This window comes from Pelobates fuscus, chromosome 7 (genome assembly GCF_036172605.1).
Source record: "Pelobates fuscus isolate aPelFus1 chromosome 7, aPelFus1.pri, whole genome shotgun sequence".
Taxonomy (NCBI): domain Eukaryota; kingdom Metazoa; phylum Chordata; class Amphibia; order Anura; family Pelobatidae; genus Pelobates; species Pelobates fuscus.
In genome coordinates this window covers 46,977,918-47,000,132 of record NC_086323.1, presented here as the reverse complement: position 1 = coordinate 47,000,132, position 22,215 = coordinate 46,977,918, and the positions used below count along the sequence as shown (strand labels likewise).

Sequence of the window (22,215 nt, the reverse complement as noted above, 5' to 3'; positions counted from 1 at the left end):
CATTAACACGCACTGTAAACTCACAGGAAGTAAACAGATTGTGGAAATTAGCAAACAGCCCATATAGTAGGGTGAAGAGACGATTCACACTTTTTTTTTTTTTAAATTTTTTATTTTTGTGTGCATAGAGTAATTACAAACTGGCTCCAGGTACCCCAACGGCATTCCTTGAGCTGCTTGGCATAGATAACAAATAGGGTAGTTACTAAGCAGTGCACATTTTTGGTATAGTAGGTACAGGATATTACAAGCGGGTACTATGCTGTTTATTAGTTGCTGGATACATGCCTTAGTCGTGAGAATGAAAATGTCACCCCTTAAGCCCCTGTTGCTACACATTAGTAATGCTAGTTAGGCTGGTGTTTTATGACAGGTATAATTGCGACTCCCACGGGGTCGGTTGGTAGGTGCTGCGCGACAGTCCATGAGTCTTGTGCAGCAGTTGCCTCGATGGGTCCGGACTGGAGAGCGGCACGTCGCGGGGTAATGGTTGTTGGTCTCGGCTGTTGGGCGGGCGCTGGTCTGCTGTGCCCCTTTCTCCGCCGTCGGTTGCCGGGTCGTCTCCCACACGGCGCCCAGAGCTTATGACGAGGCTCCAGAGGTAAGCGTCCTGTTAGGTTTCCAGGATGGGAGCTTGTCGCTGTTCAGTGTGGGTGTCAGTTATTGATGCTTCTAATCCGCGTTGGTTGCGGTTGATGTGGGGTGCTGTTGCACGCAGCCTCTGCCATCTTAGGTGTATCACCTGAGTTGCGGGTTGTTTTGGCAGTGTTGCTAGGCCTTATTTGCTTTGTGGAGGTCTGGGCTTCGGGGTGAGGACCGGGATTACCCCCACCGGTCCGGAGGGGGGGGGAACAGGGACGGTTCCTCGAGGGCGTGAGCCCTTGGCTGGGCACCTTTAGGCGGGATAGTGGGGCAGCGGCCGTCCACTCCACTCACCGCCGGAGTAGGCCCCAACCGTGGTAGTGAAGCTTCCTCCTCCAGGGGACTAATACTTGGTGAGCCAGCCTCACCCTGGATCCAGTGCACTCTGCCTGTCGAGGGCCGCTGTTGCTGGTCATCAGAAGGTACAAAATCATGTTGTATGGCTTAATTGTTTGGCTTTTTGCCGGAGCTGGTCTGTCTTGCGACCGTCCATTTTGGCGGCCCGGCCCCGCCCCCCCGACGATTCACACTTTAAGAGTAGAAACAACTTGAAATTCAGCACCTATTATGATACCAACTATTGAAGAAAAAGTGTTATATAGAGAGAGAAAAAAAAGACCAAGAGGTATATTAACGTTTTTGAGACATTTTAGAAGGAATCGATACGACGAACATATCAGCATTGTCCATACTCAAATGTTTATCCAAAGCTGAAAAGCAAGCCCCTCTACACAATAGATCATGTGCAAGCTAGCAGATCACGTGCCTCTTGAGGATACAGATTCAATTTGAAAGATATTGGGCAGCACTTGCAACACGCAGTAATTTGTAATGAATATATTCTAAGTTGGTTTTGGTTCTTCTCAATTAATCTGATTTTGTGATTGTTAATTAAGGCTATTTGAAACCTGCAACATTTCGAGAGGCCCTAGACCAGGCTTCCCCAAACTCCTGCCCTCCAGATGTTGCTGAACTACAACTCCCATGATTCTATGAATGAATTAGATAGGCTGAGAATCATAGGAGTTGTAGTTCAGCAACATCTGGAGGGCCGGAGTTTGGGGAAGCCTGCACTAGACCATAATTATACCTAGAACGTAGCCAGTAGATTCTTTGGAGAGTCACTTTTTCAATCATAAGTATTGTATTGTATTGTTTTGTATTGGCTGAAAACACAACAGGATCATCTTCAAACACTTTAAAGTCCAAATGATTTCCTTGGTTCGGCAAGTTATGTTCCCAAAGTGAAACACTGCAGGTTATTGTATTTATTTACTAATATCTTAGCTGTGTCAGGATCTCTCACTTTGGTTCCTTTCTATACAGAAGCCATACGCCTGTCAAATTCCAGGCTGCTGTAAACGTTACACCGATCCAAGCTCACTGCGGAAACATGTCAAGGCCCATGCCGCTAAAGGTCAGCATGTGCGAACTACGGTAAGAACACCCCAGTGTAAGGACAATCAATGGAGTGCAAGCTCTCAGAGACGTAGAATCACCCTTTGTCTCTTTTGGATTAATACGTAGAACACCAGACAGTCTTATCTGTTTATAAAATGAACCTGTCATTCACAAATAGAATGGATGACAAATCCACTTCAATAAGGTATACATGGAAAGATACACTTACCCGAAGATTGTATTGTGTTTCGGCAGTTGCCTGCAAGGGAAGGACAGCACATCCCCAAGTAATGCATGTTGCGCCTGTGAATCAGAACACTGCCACATCATATAAAGTGTGTGGGATCCATATTTGTACTATTTAAACGAACATTGGAAAACTTTGCTATATGCATTTGATATCAATTTTGCTAGCACACTGTAAAAAATCATCTTTATTTTCTATGGGATCTGTCCACTTAATTCTAACTTTCAATGGCTCATTTAATTCTGCTGTTAAAGTTCTTCTCTATCTACCGAAGTGAATCCACACAGAGCTGAATGGGTCCCTAATATTCTTTAATCGATCTAGTTGCTACAGTTTGATTTGATTGAAAATGGTTTAGCCAAAAGGCAACTGGACTGCAGTGTCAGCAAAAAACTTGAGGGTTACTTATGGGGGCTTAGAGCTATGGGTGTAATTCTCCTGCTCTATATCGGGGACCTGGAGCAAACAAAAAGAGAATTCACTTGCAGTGCGGCATTTTTGGATAGTTGAATCAGCCAAGATCAGAGAGGGGATAAGATCCTACAGGGTCCGAGGCAAGTTACTGGTTTTGGACCATCCTCCGTTCTTCACATAGGGACAATTAATGGTGCCAAGCAAATACAGGGTTCTGGGGCCCCTGTCTCATCTTTGGGCTCTAGGCAGCCACCTAAGGTCACCTCATACTCTGGTCAAGATATAGATAGATAGATAGATAGATAGGTATCAAAAGATAAGGGTTTGCAAGTGTTCAATGAGAGATAAGTATGTGTGTAAGATACTCAAACGTCTAGGTGTGGTCCCCTTAGCCTTCACCAATAATGCATCATATAAACAAAAAATTAGACGGAATATCTTACATATAAATAACAGTAGAAATTCTGGTGGTGTGAATATTATTCCTATAATAGGATAAAAAGCAAAGAAAACAAATAATGGTGCAGTATCGTTTGTACTGATGGGAGGAATTATATTATTCCCAATATGATCCCAATAAATTTGCACTCACAAACAAGGAGCCAATCAATATCCGGCTCAGATCATCAGCTTTGTGGGGTATCAGAGGTCCCACTCCCTCCTTTGTGTGTGCAGAGTCTTCCTTTAGTTGCAATAACAGGCATGCAATAGTAGTTAAAGTGCTTTATTCCATAAAGTGCACATAAGTGATAAAAGTAAATAAAAACCTTACAGTCTGTACTGGTTAGTCCTGGATAAAATAGCAATACGCGTTTCGCCTCTCTGGGAGGCTTCCTCAGCAACTGAGGAAGCCTCCCAGAGAGGCGAAACGCGTATTGCTATTTTATCCAGGACTAACCAGTACAGACTGTAAGGTTTTTATTTACTTTTATCACTTATGTGCACTTTATGGAATAAAGCACTTTAACTACTATTGCATGCCTGTTATTGCAACTAAAGGAAGACTCTGCACACACAAAGGAGGGAGTGGGACCTCTGATACCCCACAAAGCTGATGATCTGAGCCGGATATTGATTGGCTCCTTGTTTGTGAGTGCAAATTTATTGGGATCATATTGGGAATAATATAATTCCTCCCATCAGTACAAACGATACTGCACCATTATTTGTTTTCTTTGCTTTTTATCCTATTATAGGAATAATATTCACACCACCAGAATTTCTACTGTTATTTATATGTAAGATATTCCGTCTAATTTTTTGTTTATAAGATAGATAGATAGATAGATAGATTTAATGGAGCTTTATCAATAATAATAGTAATATGGAGCATGAGAGCTGTTCATATGTTACACTGACATTTTCTTGTAAACAGTTCAAAAGTTAGTATTTTTCAGGATTTGTTTCAACATATATACAAGGTAACTCGTGCTGGTTGCCTTTTTGGGATAAAGTTATAAACCCACTCATATTTTCTGCTTTCTGCAGCAATTATAAACCATGCTGAGAAGATTTAAAAATATGGGAGAGGAGTTCTCAGCTCATCAGACAGGAAATATATGTGCAAATGTCGCAATAAAATAATTTAAAACAGCTGGGCCCTTTTAAAACTTGGTTACATACTGTTATTGTTTTAACATTAATTTATGTTTTTGTTTTATTTATGTTTTTTTCAATGATAGGGCCACTGAAGCATATTCCATTGTTCACACTTTTTGTATAAAAAAATGTTTTTGTAAATCGGAAGTCTGAGAGGCAGCAATAAATATTATTCATCTTCTAACATCCCCTTATACTGACCTGCAACATAACTAAACATACGTAATGGGATAGGACACCAGCTAATATATAATTGCTATTTTTAAAAAAATAAATATTAATTATAAAACCCCCAAAAAGTTAGTTATTCGCCAATTAGTGATTATTGAGTGATAATTCAGAGAATTTTGTGCTGCCCCCCTCCCGTGATCAGAAGCAGATATCAGGGTGTATTCTATTGTAAATTGTATATGCTACTTTATTATTTAGGTTTTTATATATATATATATATATATATATATATATATATATATATATATATTTTAGATTTTAATATTTTGGAAACAAAAATCTTATTCTAAGTTTATCCAGTAATTTTAAACAAATTAAAAAATTTATACAAAAATATTAATTTGTATAAGTTTGTAAAAAAAAGTTTTAATATTTCTGGATAATTTGTATAAGTTGTTTTTTTTTTTTAAATGTTTTAATATTTTTGGATAAACTTATAAAAAAATGTTTTTTCTAAATATTAGAAACATTTTTCAAAATAGCATCTCATTTTAAAAGTGTCAATAAAATATTAAATCATTTCAAATGTGCATCCCAAAATATTAAACCGAAGCCTTAGCGTTCAGAGCACAACAAGAGTCTAGGGTTTAGGGAATTTTCCAATTCTATTCCAATTGGGACTCTGACAAAACGCAAACTCATTGTGTGTCGGTGCGTTTACATGACTAGAAACATAGAAACATAGAATGTGATGGCAGATAAGAACCATTCGACCCATCTAGTCTGCTCAAAATACTCTCATTAGTCCCTGGCTTCATCTTATATCTAGGATAGCCTTATGCCTATCCCATACATGTTTAAACTCCTTTACTCTGTTAACCTCTACCACTTCAGGCTCTCAGTAAAATAATACTTCCTGATATTATTTTTGAACCTTTGCCCCTCTAATTTAAGACTATGTCCTCTTGTTGTGCTCGTTCTTCTTCTTTTCATTATACTCTCCCCCTTTACGGTGTTGATTCCCTTTATGTATTTAAATGTTTCTATAATATCCCTCCGCTTCTTCTTTCCTCCAAGATATAGACATTAAGATCATTTAACCTTTTCTGGTAAGTTTTACCCTGCAATCCATTAACCAATTTAGTAGCCTCATAGTAGCTCGAGAAGATTGTTGGGGGCTGCTAATCTGCTGTCTGAATGTAGTTCTGTGAGTCTGCACGACCTTGTTATAAATGACAGACATCTTATGTAATAATAGCTTATTACATGCTTCCTTTAAGGATCGATACTTTGTGTTCCATATCTGACCCAGTGAAAAATCGTCTTATTGACTTTTTTCTTTGCAGACCCCGCATGCGCTGGAGGGGAAGTGGACGAAAGCCATCACACAGGAGATTACAGCAGGTTCTCGATCACGTGACGTGGTGACAGGTATTACCCTAACAGCCCTATATCAGGACATTCTAAAATGTTTAGCTAGCTTGTTACGCAGCCTGAGTTTATCACAAACAGCTGTAAAACCTATTGTTTTCTATCATTAATCTTCATTATACACATTACAGTGGTTGGCACAGAAGAATTAATTCCCGACAGAGTAGAAATTACCTGCTATTGCCATTCCACCCGTCAGCAGAAATCACTGAGATTTTGTTATTCCTTTATTCCAAATTAAAACACTTGTGTTTTTTGTTTGCTTTTTTCTGTTTTTGTTGTTTTATTTCCAATGAAAATACAATATTAATATGCAGAGATCTCATTTACTTTTTAGAACATTTTTCGCCAGTCGAAAGCCCGCTGAACGTTTTAGCTGTGACTGCAAGACGATGGGGAATAAATATAAACAATTTATTATACCAAATATTTTATGGTTAATATCACAGTATATATGGAGAAATGTGGAGAGACAAGTATACACAAGAAGCTTAAAGACCCCTAATGTCAGTGAGCTGTGCTCTCTCACCACCATGTTGATTTACCTACTAGTGGTGGCTTACATTGGCACTGCAGAAAGTTGCAGACTACATTTCCCATAACGCTCGGCAAATCAAAATATTGCTCCATGGCCATAGATAACATCAACATGAAAGCCCCTAGTCTTTGCACTTTGTGTCTTTGTTATAGCTCGACACCCCATTGGTGAAACGGACACAAACTAAAATTTTCTCTTTGACTGTATGTAAAGATACATAGCTGTTGGATTTATTTTATCCAAAATTTAAATATATGCTTTTTTTTCTCCAAGACTCTTTGGAAATCAAACATGTGCATTCTCTTCTGAAATAAATATATTGTATCTGTATCTGTTAATTTTCTCAGGTATGTACACATTATGTTCCAGCAACCATATCAACTCAGGCTCAGGGTTACTTTCTCCAGCACCTGCTGTTCCTTCGAGGTGTCCTTCAATGGAGACCTCCTCTGCACCCTTGCTGTGTGTCCCTGAGAGCACTCCTGAGGGGTAAGTAGTTGACAAAAACACTGCCATCCCTAACTTAACTCTGGTCATGTTATGGAAACGAGAACAAAGTATGTTCTTTAAGTTTGGAAGTTTGGAGAACTAACTAGGCAACTGAAAATTGTATTTTAAAATAATATATATATACACACACACACACAAACATCTTTTAATTATTTATTTTTGCCCCAAATGTTTCCATTGGTTGTCGCTTCACCACATAGTGGATATATACATTTCATTGCAGTCATACTGTAGTTATACCTAGATTCTACTGGTGACATTATTAATGTACCTGTTCAACATATGGGACATTAAATAAAAAAGCCATAGTATAGCACATATATATTAAGAAATTTACAGAAAGTAACACAGTTATAGAGGGATGCCTAGTCTAGGGACCTATGATTGCTCCCACAGCCAAAGTCAATTTATACATGCACATAATGAAAAGATGACTTGCTTTGCTTCTCCTCTGTGCAAAAGAAATTATGTGGTAAATTCTTTATGTCTCATTTTAAGAATGTAGAAGACTTGCCAGATTAACAGTATATGTTTTTTATTATGTTTGTAAAACATGCAATACTAATTTCATTTATTTTCTTTACTTCATGTTTTAAGTCAGGGTTTCCCAATTAATTTTTCCCTTGGAACCCTTTGGCATGGTATAGCAAAACTTTGGAACCCCCCCAAAAAAAATGTGTGCCGTAGAGTAGCGCATCGCAGCGCAAACCTTTCAATGAGCAGAGTGTAATGTCCTTTCGCTGGCAAATTCTTTTAATATCTGGTTTAATTGCTGACAATTGTATTCGCATGTCTGCAGTTGCGTCACGTCGATTTCGATACTTTGTTTTTGTTGCAGAGTAATGTGAGAGTCCAGTTTCAGATAAGTATGTGCTGATGAGTGGCAACAGAACTTTGATTGCCCGCTTGGACAATTCTAGGGAATTTGTCGCGTAAATCACCCCAAAAAGCAATAAGAAAAACTTCTTTAAATTTTTGGCTTAGTTGACTGTCAGAAGTTATATCGATCAGATTCTCAAAATCTACATCAGAAAAATTGGCTGGCTTGTCTTTTATGAATGGATTTCAGACCCACTTATTATTGTTTTCATTCAAGAATGGAAAATACTGATTAACCCCTTAAGGACCGGACTGTTTTTGCGATGTTGTACATTTGCGACCAGGCATCTTTTTACACTTTTGTGGTGTTTGTGTTTAGCTGTAATTTTCCGCTCTCTCATTTACTGTTCCCATACAAATTATATATTGTTTTTTTCAGGACAAAAGGGGATTTCTTTACATACCATTATTTATATAATCTCATGTAATTTAATTTTTAAAAAAAATGAAAAAATATGATGAAAAATTAAAAAAAATACGTTTTTTGACTTTTATGTGAAAAATCTTTTACTCATCTACAAAAGCGAATGAAAAAAACTGCTAAATAGATTCAAAATGTTGTCCTGAGTTTAAAAATACCCAGTGTTTACATGCTTTTTGCTATTTTTTTGCATGTTATAGGGCTATAAGTACAAGTAGGATATTGCGGTTTCTAAACATACATTTTTAAAATGTATCAATAGTGACATTGTAACACTATTATCTGTCATAAATCTCTGAATACCACCCCACATGTACATATTTTTTTTAAAGTAGACAACCCAAGGTATTCAATATGGGGTATGTCCAGACTTTTTTAGTAGCCACTTAGTCGCAAACACTGGCCAAAGTTAGCGTTCATATTTGTTTGTGTGTGAAAAAAGTAAAAAACTAAATTGAAAGCTAATTTTGGCCAGTGTTTGTGACTAAGTGGCTACTAAAAAAGACTGGACATACACCATTTGCAATACATTGGGTTGTCTTCTTGTGCAAATGGTATGCCATAATGGGGTAATTCTCATTCCTCGGCTACCATAAGCTCTCAAAGGCAACGTAACCAACCTGGTCATTTTCAATGTAAAAATATTTGACCCATATATTTGACCCTGTAACTTTCAAAAACGCTATAAAACCGGTACATGGGGGGGTACTGTTATACTCAGGAGACTTTGCTGAACACAAATATTAGTGTTTCAAAACTGGAAAATGTATCACAACAATTATATCATCAGTAAAAGTGCTGTTTGTGTGTGAAAAATGCAAAAAAAGTCACTTTCACTGACAATATCATCGCTGTAATATGATTTACTGTTTTGCATCACTAATATTTGTGTTCAGCGAAGTCTCCCGAGTAAAACAGTACCCCCCATGTACAGGTTTTAGGGTGTCGTAGAACGTTACAGGGTAAAATACAGTGCTAACAAATTAAATTCTCTGGACTTTCGACCTGGGTTGGCAGGCAGGTCCCTTAAATTGCAATCAATAAAATTACTTAATTATGTAAAAATATTACATAAATACACATGTAGAATTTAAATATATATGCATATTTATATATTTGAAGTCTACGTGTATATTTATATAATTATTTATGTAATTTTGTATATGGAGATATGTATATTTCCTATTCTTTTTATTTATTTATATATACATAGATATATATACAATTTTATTCTGAGTGTATTTTGATATAAATATATATATATTAATATCAAAATACAGTTAGAATAAAATTTCATATAGAAAAAAAAAATATTTTAATTTTTTATTATTATTTTAAATTGTTTTTTATTTAATTTAAATTACTTATTATTTGTATTTTATAATAATATATATATACAATATATATAGTTATTATATATATTATATATATACACGTGTGTAATTTAATTATAAGTGTATTTTTATATTAATATATGTACATATTAATATAAAAATACACTTAGTATGACATTATATATATGATATATAGACGTATATTATATATATATAATATACGTCTATATATCATATATATATACACATATATAATTATTATTTTTTTTATTAACTTTAACTTTATTTTTTTTTAGGATTTTACACTAGCAGGGAGACTGCCTGTCAGCACAGACAGTCCCCCTGCAGGCAGACACATGGACACCTATTGTGACCATGTGGTCGCCCTGTTGGGCGATCACATGGCCACAGGGGTCCTAATCCGCCATGGGGAGACTGTCTGGGCTGCAGGCAGTCTCCCCACACCGGGACCAACGCCGATCGCCGCCGGGGGAACGACGGCGATCGGGTAAGTACATTGGACCGTTAGGACGGTTCAGGACCGTCAGCGGTCGGCAAGGCAAAAATGCCGATGACGGTCCTGAACCGTCCTCGGTCCTTAAGGGGTTAATAGATGTGATTAAATGGCGAAGATGATCTACAATTTCATTGCAAATTTCATCTTCAAGTTCAATTTCTGATTCTTCAAGAAAATCCTTAAGTGTTGGCAAAGAGTTCAAATTATTTTGCTCAACAGATGAGGTCCAAAACTACGACTTACGAGACAGTGAAATCATTTTATCTCTTGCATTAAAAATATTAGTGTTTTTTCCTTGGAGTGATATACATACGTCATTTAATTTTGTGAATATGTCTGCAAGATATGCTACTTTGGATAACCACAAAATGTTTGTTAATCGATCAGATAATCCAAATTTATGATCCTGGAAATATGCAAACAACTCTTGACACAATTCAAATATTCTAACAAGGACATTACCCCATGATAGCCAACGGACGTCTGAATGCAAAAGCAGAGCAGAGTGGTGACTACCCATCTCTTCACATATAATTTTAAATAGTCGTGACTGTAATGGTCAACGTTTTATAAAATTAATAATCTGGATCGATTCGTCTAGCATAGTTTTAAGTGAGATTGAAATACTTTGTCCCAAATTATACTGTGTGTGTTCAAGAACTTCTGGATACAGTTGAAGATGTTCTCACCAGTGGTATGAGTTTTCAAAGTTTCACACAGAAGCAAGTCTTCTTCAATCTGTTTGTCAAAATTATAACTAACAAAAACCAACAAAATCAAAAGTTCTGCAACATCTGTGGACTCGTCTAATTGCAGTGAGTATCCATCACATTGATGCAGTTGAGAAATTAGCTCAGTATGGATGTCATCAGCAAGATCATAATTACGGCGCCAAACTGTGTTGTTGGAAAGTGGCACAGCTTCAATTTTTTTACTCAACTTCTCACTTAAAATACATGACACTATTTCTTTTGCACATGGTTTTATTAGTGATTCCCCAATTGCTCGTGTTTCTCCTGCAAGTGCTATGCGGTAACTCACTCTGTAAGAAGCCTCTGTAGCTTTTTCATTAGCATGTTGAAATTTTTTGCTTATAAGTAGTTTAATCGTCTGATACTCCTTTAGCTTTCGCTTAAAAAAGTAAATGTCTTTATCTTTGTATACTGCGTGGTTTTGCTCAAAATGACGTAATTTAGCAGGTGCTAACGAACTGTTTGGCAATATTTTATTGTAAAGTACCCATTGTGCTCCAGGGCAATCCTCATTTCTGGCACTTGTGATTCCAAATGACAAGTAGCTATCATCATATTTTCTTTTCTTTGTTTGAGAAGAAGATTGGCTAGCATTGTGTGCTTTTTTTTTTCTTTGACTTGTCACTTGTCTCTGCTATTTGAGGAACAGTAGATACAACTATTTTGGGCATGTTTTCTGGATTTTTAGTTGTATCTTCTTTCTCATTTTCTATAAGTGCCGAACAGGTAGAAGTAGTAATAATTTTTCTCTGAAGAGTTCCCTGCTTTAAACATCTTTACAAATTCATGGTTGTTTATTGGTAAAAAAACAAACAAAAAAAAAAACACTTTAAAAAATACAGATCTCACAATCTGACTAAAAAGGATGCTGATTTGGATAACGCTCTTAGAAGGCTTTTTGAGTTAGACTTGGAGGAAAAAGATGTGAACACTTTGAAAGATACAGTTGAGTTTTTTGCCCCTCACAGAGTCATTCAATGCCCCTGACAGAGTCATTCAATGACCCTTGACAGAGTCTTTTGATGCCCCTGACAGAGCCTTTCAATGTCCCTAACAGACAATGTCAATGTCCCTACCAAACAGAGCTTTCTATTTCCCTATCTAACAGAGCCTTCTATGTCCCTACCTAACAGAGATTTTTATGTCCCTACCTAACAGAACTTTCTGTGTCCCTACCTGACAGATCTTTCTATGACAATAACAGAGCTTTAACTATCAGTTCTACTCTCTATCACTCCTCTACCACGAGTGATAGAAAATGGCTGACGGCAGGGCTGGCTGCTGGGCGGGCTCTCACACGGCCGAGCTGAGTGGCTGGTTGATAGCAGGATGGGCGCTGACGGCAAGTGATCTCCCGTGATCTCATAAGAGGTCTTGCGCAATCTCTGCTGTTTCTGACCTTTTGGGAACAGAAGGTAGCGGCGGCCATCTTGGATGCTGCAGAATCACAATTTTGTTCTCCAATTGGGAAACGCTGTTTTAAGTGATAGCTACATTTGTTGCTTGTTGTGTATATGTGCCATTCTGCACATTAGGGGCCCTTTTAGTATACAGAGTTACAAAACAAAGAAGAAATAACCTCCTGACGTGTCAACATATTTACATAATTCAAAAATGATAATTCATAAAAAAATCAGTATCTTGGTTTCAACATGCAGGATAATAGGACAGTCAATCCCTCCTTGAGGATATTCGGGCAAACAATAAAAGCAATAACATCATGTTTTGCAAATGATAATACTTTAATGTTTTTCAATAAAACCACTCTTTTTAGTGACCCGTGTGTGGGACATGCGAAAACTTCAGTGCTCTGGGGCAAATTGATGCAAAAGTAAATAAATAACAGTAAAGTAACAGTAAACAACCGTCAGGCTGATTTAGAAAAACAGAACATTTTTTTGGTGGAGCATTGTGTTTTTAATGCGTTTTGTACAGTAACATACTGTATCAAAACCAATGTATCACGTAAACTGCCAAGCTTATACTGGAGAGAATCCTCATCCCTAGAAACCTAAAAACACCAATATAACATATTAACCCCCCCTACAGTCTACATATTATAGGTCAGTGGTTCTTAATTTAGCTCTGCTTTCAGTTTGATTACTCTGGCCTTTAAATTTGAAAATCAATGTGAATTCTCACTTAGGATTAAATAAACTTTATATAACCCTGTGGGTGTATCACTTCAGTGAGTTCCCAACAGTTGGAAATGCCACATCTAACATGGTAGTTACCCTATTTACTTTGTGCTTCTCATTTATATTATCAATAAAGTGTATATTTATTTGTTATCTATTTAAGCATATCTTGGTTTTGCTCCCTTTTCATGGACATTGTAAAATGTAGTTTCTGAGAAATGTCAGTGTTTATACATGTTCGTGAACATGACACTTTCTCTTTAAGACCTTTTTTCACAAGTCGTTACATTTGGTGATGGTGGAATTTTTTCTCTCCACCCTGTATGTCTCTTCCCCAGGTGCTACACTGCTGTAACGTGTTGTATATGTCTTTCAATAACAGGAGAATACGTGACCCCTAAATTACTTGCTTGTGAGTAAGTGCCATTTGACATGTGAAACGCTTTAAGCTCTCTGGATGCTGCTGACTGACATTTTATCAATAATGTGTGCTCACGGGGTGTCATTTTTTATCAAGAATTGAAACAGTAAAGTAACACTATAGTGTCAGGAATACAAACATAGATTTCTGATACTATAGTAACAACAGCGCTGATTAGGTCCCCAGTACCCCTTCCCTGTATTTAAGAAGGCAATTTAGTCACGTTATTTCCAGCACCACGCGGCGTGCTGCGCCAATCAGCATCTTCTCTTAGATATGGATTCAATCAATGCATCTCTATGTGGAGTGCTTAACATCTCCATGCAGTGAATGGAGATGCCGAACGTCAGTGCTGCACACCATGCAGCACTGATCCAGGAAGCACCTCTAGTGGCCATCTAAATGGCTGCCACTAGAGGTGTCCCTAGGCATTAATGTAAACACAAGCTATTCTCTAAAAATTCAATGTTTATATTAAAAAGCCTGCTGGGACTGACTTTACTCACCAGAATAACTACATTAAGCTGTAGTTGTTCTAGTGACTACAGTGTCCCTTCAATTGTTATACAAGAGGATTAATTATCCTGCTTTAAATGCGGGATCCATTTTAAACTATCTGTGCTCTGCTCAGTATTGTGAACTATTTATTACCTGTGAAATATATGTTAGATCACTATGCACTCCATGAACAAGAGGTAAATTGCATCACTACGGGAACGAGACGTTCATATTCTTGCTTTAGGCAACTACATTGTGAGACTGTAATTACAAGGATTAGTAACTTGTGTATCAAAACTCTAGCCAAAATCAGCAACCTTCCCCCCACCAAGAACCCTCACAATATTCAAATATTTGGACCAAATTATCTTCTAATTTACTTGCAAATGCTCAGACAGGATGTGACTGCATTAGTACCATGTTTACCCTGAGGATTGGAGGCTATTGGCCAGGGATTCAAAGAGTGGTCAGTTTGTCAGATTTCAACTCTGAATGACTGGATTCTGAATAACTGACTAAGCCGGGTACACTCCGGATCCACAGAACTTAACGTGCAGTGATTAATGTCTTGGGACACAACATACGGACATCTGCTTGTAAATACAGCACTGAATAGTGGAGCTGTTTGCACTGAATAGTGGAGCTTAGTAGTGGAGGTCATCGTATAATCATTTATTTGCAATTAATTCCCAGGGAAGATTCTGCAAAGCCAGCAATTTAACCTGTTGCATTTACAAGTTCAGAACTTTGAACTGACCCAGAAAATACCTCAAGGCAGTTGATAAATGATCTCTGTAAACAAATGGTAGCTAACAGTTCCCTAGATGTTGTTGAACTCCATCTCACATGACCCTCTACAAACCAAGGATCATGAGACTTGTAGTTGAACAGGAGTTGGAGAGATTCCCACTGACAGTCCTTGATATCAGTGAGTTTACCGTGCCATAAGTAAGTCAATTGGCACAGCCAATCCTAGATTCAATTTCAGAATGATGGAGTGCACTAATAGCACTCCATGCTAAAATCAGAAAGTATTACATTACTAAGAGGGTAGTGGGTGCATGGAATAGCTTTCCAGCCAAAGTGGTAGAGGTTAAAACAGTGAAGGAGTTTAAGCATACGTGTGATAGACATAAGGCTATCCTAGCTATAAGATAAGGCCAGGGACTAATGAGAGTATTTAGAAAATTGGGCAGACTAGATGGGCCGATTGGTTCTTATCTGCCGTCACATTCTATGTTTATATAGCTAATGTTGTACCAGGTTCTCTGCGTGGTATTGCGGGACATGGGTGTAACTCTAATCCTATGTCTCCTTAATCCTAAACACAGCTAACCCGAACTATAGATCTCCAAACCTACTACACGGAGCACACTGCTGTACCCCGGGTCATTGCACCACTTAATATAGCAACATTTCACCATAGAGAATCTTTGCAGATCCTTTGTTCTGCTCCTTTGGACTGATGTCTCCAATTCATGCCATAGCCTTTAAGAAAATTCCAGGTATATAATAATTCTTATTATTGTAAGGTAGAGCCCATCATCAACATCAAATATATAACTTTTGTATAATACGCATAGGCTTCGATTTAATATTTTTGGATAAGCCTTTCAAATGCTTTAATATTGTGAAAAATATTTTAATATTGACTGATATATTTATATATATATATGATATATATTTGATATTTTAATATTTGTTTAATAGTCATTTGAACAGCTTCTGCAAAAAATATTAAATTGCTTGAAAAAACAAATCCAAGTATATTAAATCGAGGCCATGTATACATTTAATCTACGTAAGATAATATTATCGAACCCTGGCAGTTTTCTATCAGTATAGTATTTACTGATAATATGTCGCAATCCTCGCTTTTAATAGCCACAGACAGTGGATATTTAAGTAAATGTGATTTCTGTAAGTTATACGCACAGCTGTTAAAAGTGGGTGCGCCACCGAATGGCTTGTTACCGAACAGGTTGCGAACCACTGAACTGGAATTCTGCGTTTCCAATCATTTAAGTCATTTGTAATTAGACTTAGTCATTAACAGCAAACGTTTCTTCTCGCGCTGTTGTGGAAATAATTATCAAGTTGTATTTTGTCATAGAAGAAATGGCATGATTAATGGAATGATCGGTTTGCCAGTAAGAGCTCATTTTTCCGTTTGTAAAGAACATGCAGCTAATGGATCTGCCATGGATGCATGCCTTATAGAAAATACAAGCCCTGTCAAAGCTCTCATTACTGCTTACTATACTCCTGCTCTGTACTTTTTACAAAACAAATTTTAGTACCATAGCACAGCATGGCCATAAGGTCCATCAGAGTGAACACAATTTTGGCTTAGGTTGTAGGGACCAGATCCCAGTGTATCATGTTGTTAGGAGATCTGAATTAGTATACCGAACACATTTATGTGATTTTTACTATAGGAGTTGGGGTGGTAGCATTGAGACCAGTGCGCCATGGGATATAAGTTGAGCAGATTGCTCTTTTAATGTTGATAGGGCGCCGATGATATAAATAGTGAGCAGAAAAATGTTAAAATAGAGTGAATGACAGATGTTTGTAATGATAGCTTATATTTGAAATAACTAATTCAGTCCAACCTAATTATGGAAATTTGGTTGGACCAAATCTAGCTAACCGCTCTGGCTAATTATCATTGAATTTGAGCACCTGGTTACGTATTTCCACCTTTCGGGTTATGTCAAGCATTCAGTAGACTTCAGAGGGTTTAAATTCCAAATTACATTCATGTCCATTCTGAAGTTGTCTTGCTCCATTCAGTGATTGATAAATACTGAGAATGTAGTCCCGATTTTAACCTTCGAATGCTCCAGAATATGTTTGTTAATCAAGCTAGGATCCACTTGGAATTAATAAAGGAATAAACCCCTTGTTTATTTAGCCAAAAATAACCATATGTGTGTGGTGAAGTATAAATGCCACACCAGTTGTCAATGTGATGGGTTACATATCAGCTTGTACACTTGAAATTATATTGTTTTTACAATATTCTTCCCAAATTGTTGTCCCCAATAAATTGAATTGGGACAGTGATTATCATGGACGTTGACATTTACGATGATGATCAGGAAGCCAAATTGCCTAGAAATGTTAAAGTAGATATTACACAAAGTGCCTGAATATATACAATGGTTTGTAACATGGGTTCTTATGATGATACTTCATGTAAAGTAAGATATGTAACTTACGATTCTACAGAGGAACTAATGTAATTGTTTATACTGTATTTTTGTTTCTTGAAGGATATCACCACATGACCTGTCTCTTCTTGGTGGACCTTTGAAGATTGCAGCTTCCTCAAAAGTGAACCGAGGTGCATGCCCGACATCACACCAGAAAACCATCACTCAGGAGCCGTATGCTGCCGAAAAACATTACCCAACATTCAGTTCTGCTGGTCCTCACTCACAAGGTATTTGCATATTTATTCTTTCAACTATTGTAATCTGGCAATAACTCATAATTCTATCCTGGGGAAGGGGGACTGTGTGACATCACCACGTTAGTGATGCAGTAATGCTTCTATAGATTATACAAAGTATTTAAATTGTAATCACTATTTTATTCTAGTTTACACTTCAGATTCCTCCAATCGCCCAACCTAATGTCTAAACTAAACTTGTTCTCCTCAGGGCTCCACGGTAGCTTCCTGCAGTATCCGTACTTTTACAGAGAAGCACAGTGCTTGAGCAGAGACTCACTGAACCCAAATCGGTATCAGATTCCTAGCACCCTGAATACAGGTAAATGCTGAAATAGTGGTTTTATAAGAGTCATCATGTGCTCGGCTCCTTTTTACTAGAAGGCCAGTTGGGTTGTTTTCTGAATTCCATAGCCAGTTTTTGACTACTCAACTACAGACGGGCCTCTGAGCTTTGGGGCTGTCACTCCAAAACCAAATGCTGAAATACTCTGCCCACCTCTGAACTCCAGTCTCTAAGTCCTGACAGACACTTTAACACTGAGAGCTATTTGACATCAGGGTGTGGAGATGCTATACATCATGTTAACTGAATATAATTAACATTCTAAAATAATAAACTTTGCGAGAGTTAGAGGATTTAAATAACGTGTTCTTTAAATGTGTTTTCATTTGTCTGTAATAACTCCTCTGAAAAAATGGTTTGGAACTACTAATCTGGGGACGATCTGACAGCAGTCACAGTTAATCAAATTATTACTGAACATTCACATTACATCTGTGGATGCTTCTAAAACAAGCAAACACCACGGCCAACTGCAACCGCCACGGGGAAATCATTAAAACAAGCTTGCTTTAGAATCTTGCCTATTTTATTACAGTTTCTGAGCAGATAACAATATGTCTCAAATGCATTGTATTTTTCTCTTTAAATGCATGTTTGCAAATATCCAGTGTTTAGTATTCTTCTCTTTAAATGCATGTTTGCAAATATCCCGTGTTTAGTGTTCATTCCCTTGAGAGTGTTATGTACACGCTAGTTTCCTTGGCAATCTCTATAATTTATTTTATATTCTGTGTGCTTTTTTTTTTATTCCACAGGATATGAAATGCAATCGGCAGGCACTGACACACACTGTATAGCTGAAGAAATCAGGACTAACAGTTCAGAGGAAAGAGATTTTTTCCAAAACTCTGTTTTTGATCATTGCTTCAGCCACATTCCGTCTATCTATACCGATACTTAGAGTCCCAATTCTTTGGATTTTTGGTCCAAGCAACGTATAAACAAATGCTTTTAATACACTTCATTTTGACTCTTCTGAATTTCATTGTATCACAATCACCTGGAGATTTTTGCACACAGTTTTATTTAAACTAAAATAAAACCGGAGCAAGTCAGTTGCACATTAATAACTCCATATGTATTAAAAATACATCAGTTAATATATTTTTGTTTTCTACTGATTTTGCAGCAGATAGAGTATATAATAATGATCATTCATTACACGAAGTTATTAAGCAAGTATCTCACCCTGCGATCCAGTTTTATTTAGTTATGTATCTATATAAGTTATGAACATGTAAATATATTTCCCATTGTATTCTACAGATCACTTTGTTATGGCACACCCAGTGTTCTCAAACAAACCTACTATATTTATAAAATTGCATCCAATGTTGATATTTGTTTTATACATTCTGTTTTATGTCAAAACATTAAAATCTGGACAGATTGTATTTATTTTTTTCTTGTGTTTTTTTTATTGGAATTAAGTGGAAAACAGTATTAAAAATGTACTCAAGCATTCAATATCTACACATTATTATGTACGCAAAATTAGAGAATTAGGATTGTTAGCCCAGGTCTAGCATAGCTTTCAAGGCAAAAATAAATGTGTATATATAGAATACAGGACACAGAGCTGTAAATTACCAGTGAGTGCACTGACTTTATACTCTTAAATATGTATATGAACTGCAGTATACTGATAGGAGCATTTTCCTAGCATTTGACTCACAGATCAACTGAGAAAGAGTCACCAACAGAGGAAAAAATAGGTAGAGCGGTAAAAAAAAAAATGTGTTTAATATATAAGTATAGATTTATTTTTTTTACTAATTCTCCTTTTTACCCCTCTTATCACTTCTCACTTGATCTGAGAATAAACTTAACATGTAATGACGGTCACCCAGCCATTAATCATCTTTTCCCATAAATTGCCCCTTTTCTCGGAATTTAGAATATTGAACCCCCTAACATGTCTGGCATTGCGTGTTTTGGTTAGTCCATAATTCGGGTATATTTCAGCTTGGTGTTCAGGAATTTGGCTGAACACCCAATCAGCACACATTTGGTCAAACTGCAGTTCATTCAGAAACAAATCTCCAAGTCTAGTTGCCAGTATGTATCTGTTCATAGCAGACAGTATTTATAATAGATAACTAGCATGCAATGTCCCACTTTATTAATAAACTGACAATAGTTTCAGCTATAAACATCCACCGAGTACTTTATTCACTCCAGCAACTTTTCCAGTGTATTCTCGTTAACAAATTCTTTCTCCCAGGAAATTGTTGGTCAGGTAGCAATGGAAAAGATTCTTATAAAACCAAGTTACTATATTATAAAATACAAATTATCGTATGTTTAAGTACATTGGCAAAACAAGTCACCGGCTGAAAGTTAAAATAGGAAAACCTTTTCGTAATATTAAAAGAAGTGTGCCAATCACATTGTGTCTGTTCATTTTGCTTATGCATATCGAAGTGACTTTTGTCAATCAATGTAAAGGAGGTGACTACGGTACTTTAAAGATCTCAGTAAAGTAGAGATTAAATCGATGACTGACTTCCTCGGACTGGTGATTTGACTCGCACCCTAATTGGATTTTGGCTGCTCTGTGAGCCTGAATGTGTAATACTTTGAAATGAAGGTTCATTTGGAACTCAGCTGCAGATGAATAGAAAGGTTTCATATTGTCACATTAAGAATATTTGATTTATTGATTTTAGGTATTTTGAATTTAACAATATTCTGAAGCAATATAAATTGTAAATAATATTTCACAAAGCATATGCAGATCCTTATTAGGATGGATTAACACAGTCCAATGACTTCAGTAGAAACATTAAAGCAAGCAGATCATGATTAGAATAGTCTAACACAGTCCATAGACTTCAGAAGAAACATTAAAGTGAACATACATCAACTGTGCAGGTTATTTCCAGTAAAGCAATCAGTATAGGGAATATATATATGAACACGGAGGCAGATTGATGTATTCCCTAGAATACCTCAAATAACTGAAAGTATTGCACTAAGTAGTAATCCCAGAAAACTGGAGAACTTAGCTTTATGGCGGAAGCTGGTTATAAGTGAAAGTCCTTTCCAGAATCGTGAAGATTGTAGTTCACCAAGAGTAATTTGGGAATTAGAGGTAAGCATAGTCCAAGTCTGTTCCGTGTTCTTTGGGGGTGGAAGGGGGTTGAGAAGACAGCAAGATCGGTAAGTGATTTCAAAGGTTCGGTACACAGCTAGCGAGAGGAGGAGCTCAGATGGCATTTGACAACAATGTGGAAACAAATTGATTGAGCAATTTCATATTGCCCCCGGCTTCCTTTTAGCATGGAAGCGCGTGACGTCAGATGCATTGGCGTAGTTGGATTGGCGAAACCCGTAAGTCATACAGCCGATCGGAAAGAAATGTTAGTGGAAATCATGAGAGAAGGTACTCGAGCATCACTGCTGTCTACATGTCCTCAAAATTTTGCTCACCGAAGACAGAATTCATCCTTCGATGGCTGTCCTACAACGAGGTCCTCAGATCCTGAAAATCTAAACAACTGTCCAAGCAAAAATGTGACTTATGAGGTCTTCATAAGATTTTTAAAACCGTGTCTGGGTATAGTCTGTAATACGAAAGTCTTCTGACAGTCCTGAGATTAAGAGTATTAAGATATTTTTTACAACAATCATTGTTTATTAAATAAAGATATATACAACACCCATCAACAAGTATTTATAGAACATATCACGTGGAAAGTTTTTATAGTACACATCACTCGGCAAATAATCAGCTTTTATCTTTAAGGAGTAGTAAGGTTACTTAATTTGAAGGTTACGTTTTGTTAATATGAAATTTCAAGAGATCCAAAAAAATGTGTCATCTGTCTAGCTTGCGACCATATTAAGACTTAGAGAAACACTACACTCTTGTATGTGAAGGTCCCTACAGTGTCTAGAAATCATTGGGGAATCAAGAATCCATTCGTTCTCTACTTGAATAAACTGAGGCTGTAATTTATTGAGGTCATTTGAGTAGAACTTTGCAACTTCATTGAGACTGACAGAATGGTCTCAAAAACTCAGAAAAGATCAGATCTAGGAAATCCCAAAACCTTAAAAGTTCTGAGGCTTCTTTGAACTAAAAGTTCTGTTCTACACTTGTAACCTGCAAAGCTGTCGTATTCGTATTGTATCAATTAGTCACTGTAATTTTTTTGTCCATTGACCTGCACGAGACAACTGACTGAGACAGGAGACAGCTGCTGGGATGACTTCATACATTCGGATTACACCCACAATTCATCCAAGTCCAAGAATTTAGGTGTCTTGGGACCACAGAAACAAACAACTCTGTGTGGCCCAATGTTTTTATTTACAATGAAGCTGTCATGTAGCTCCGTAATGCAATAGTGATTTAACCAGCAACAAAGAATACGTTAAATGTTTGGGGAAATTAACTCATTTATTGGTCTGAATATAAAAATTTGAAAAGGGAACATTGCAAAGTAAATGTACCATTGTCCGAAGCCAAAAACTGTGTTAATGTACTGCGCCCT

The 22,215-nt window shown here is 36.9% G+C and overlaps 1 protein-coding gene across 1 annotated transcript in view; it reads left to right on the top strand.

The window, feature by feature from the left end:
* Positions 1 to 19,071, top strand: part of GLIS1 (GLIS family zinc finger 1) — a 77,225-nt gene extending 58,154 nt beyond the window's left edge. The window contains exons 5-10 of the mRNA XM_063428094.1: positions 1,969 to 2,079; positions 5,821 to 5,905; positions 6,791 to 6,932; positions 17,192 to 17,361; positions 17,582 to 17,692; positions 18,472 to 19,071. Coding sequence (XP_063284164.1) covers positions 1,969 to 2,079; positions 5,821 to 5,905; positions 6,791 to 6,932; positions 17,192 to 17,361; positions 17,582 to 17,692; positions 18,472 to 18,617 — 765 coding nt within the window. The 3' untranslated portion in view covers positions 18,618 to 19,071. The remainder of the gene's footprint in view (positions 1 to 1,968; positions 2,080 to 5,820; positions 5,906 to 6,790; positions 6,933 to 17,191; positions 17,362 to 17,581; positions 17,693 to 18,471) is intronic.
* The last annotated feature ends 3,144 nt before the right edge of the window (positions 19,072 to 22,215 follow it).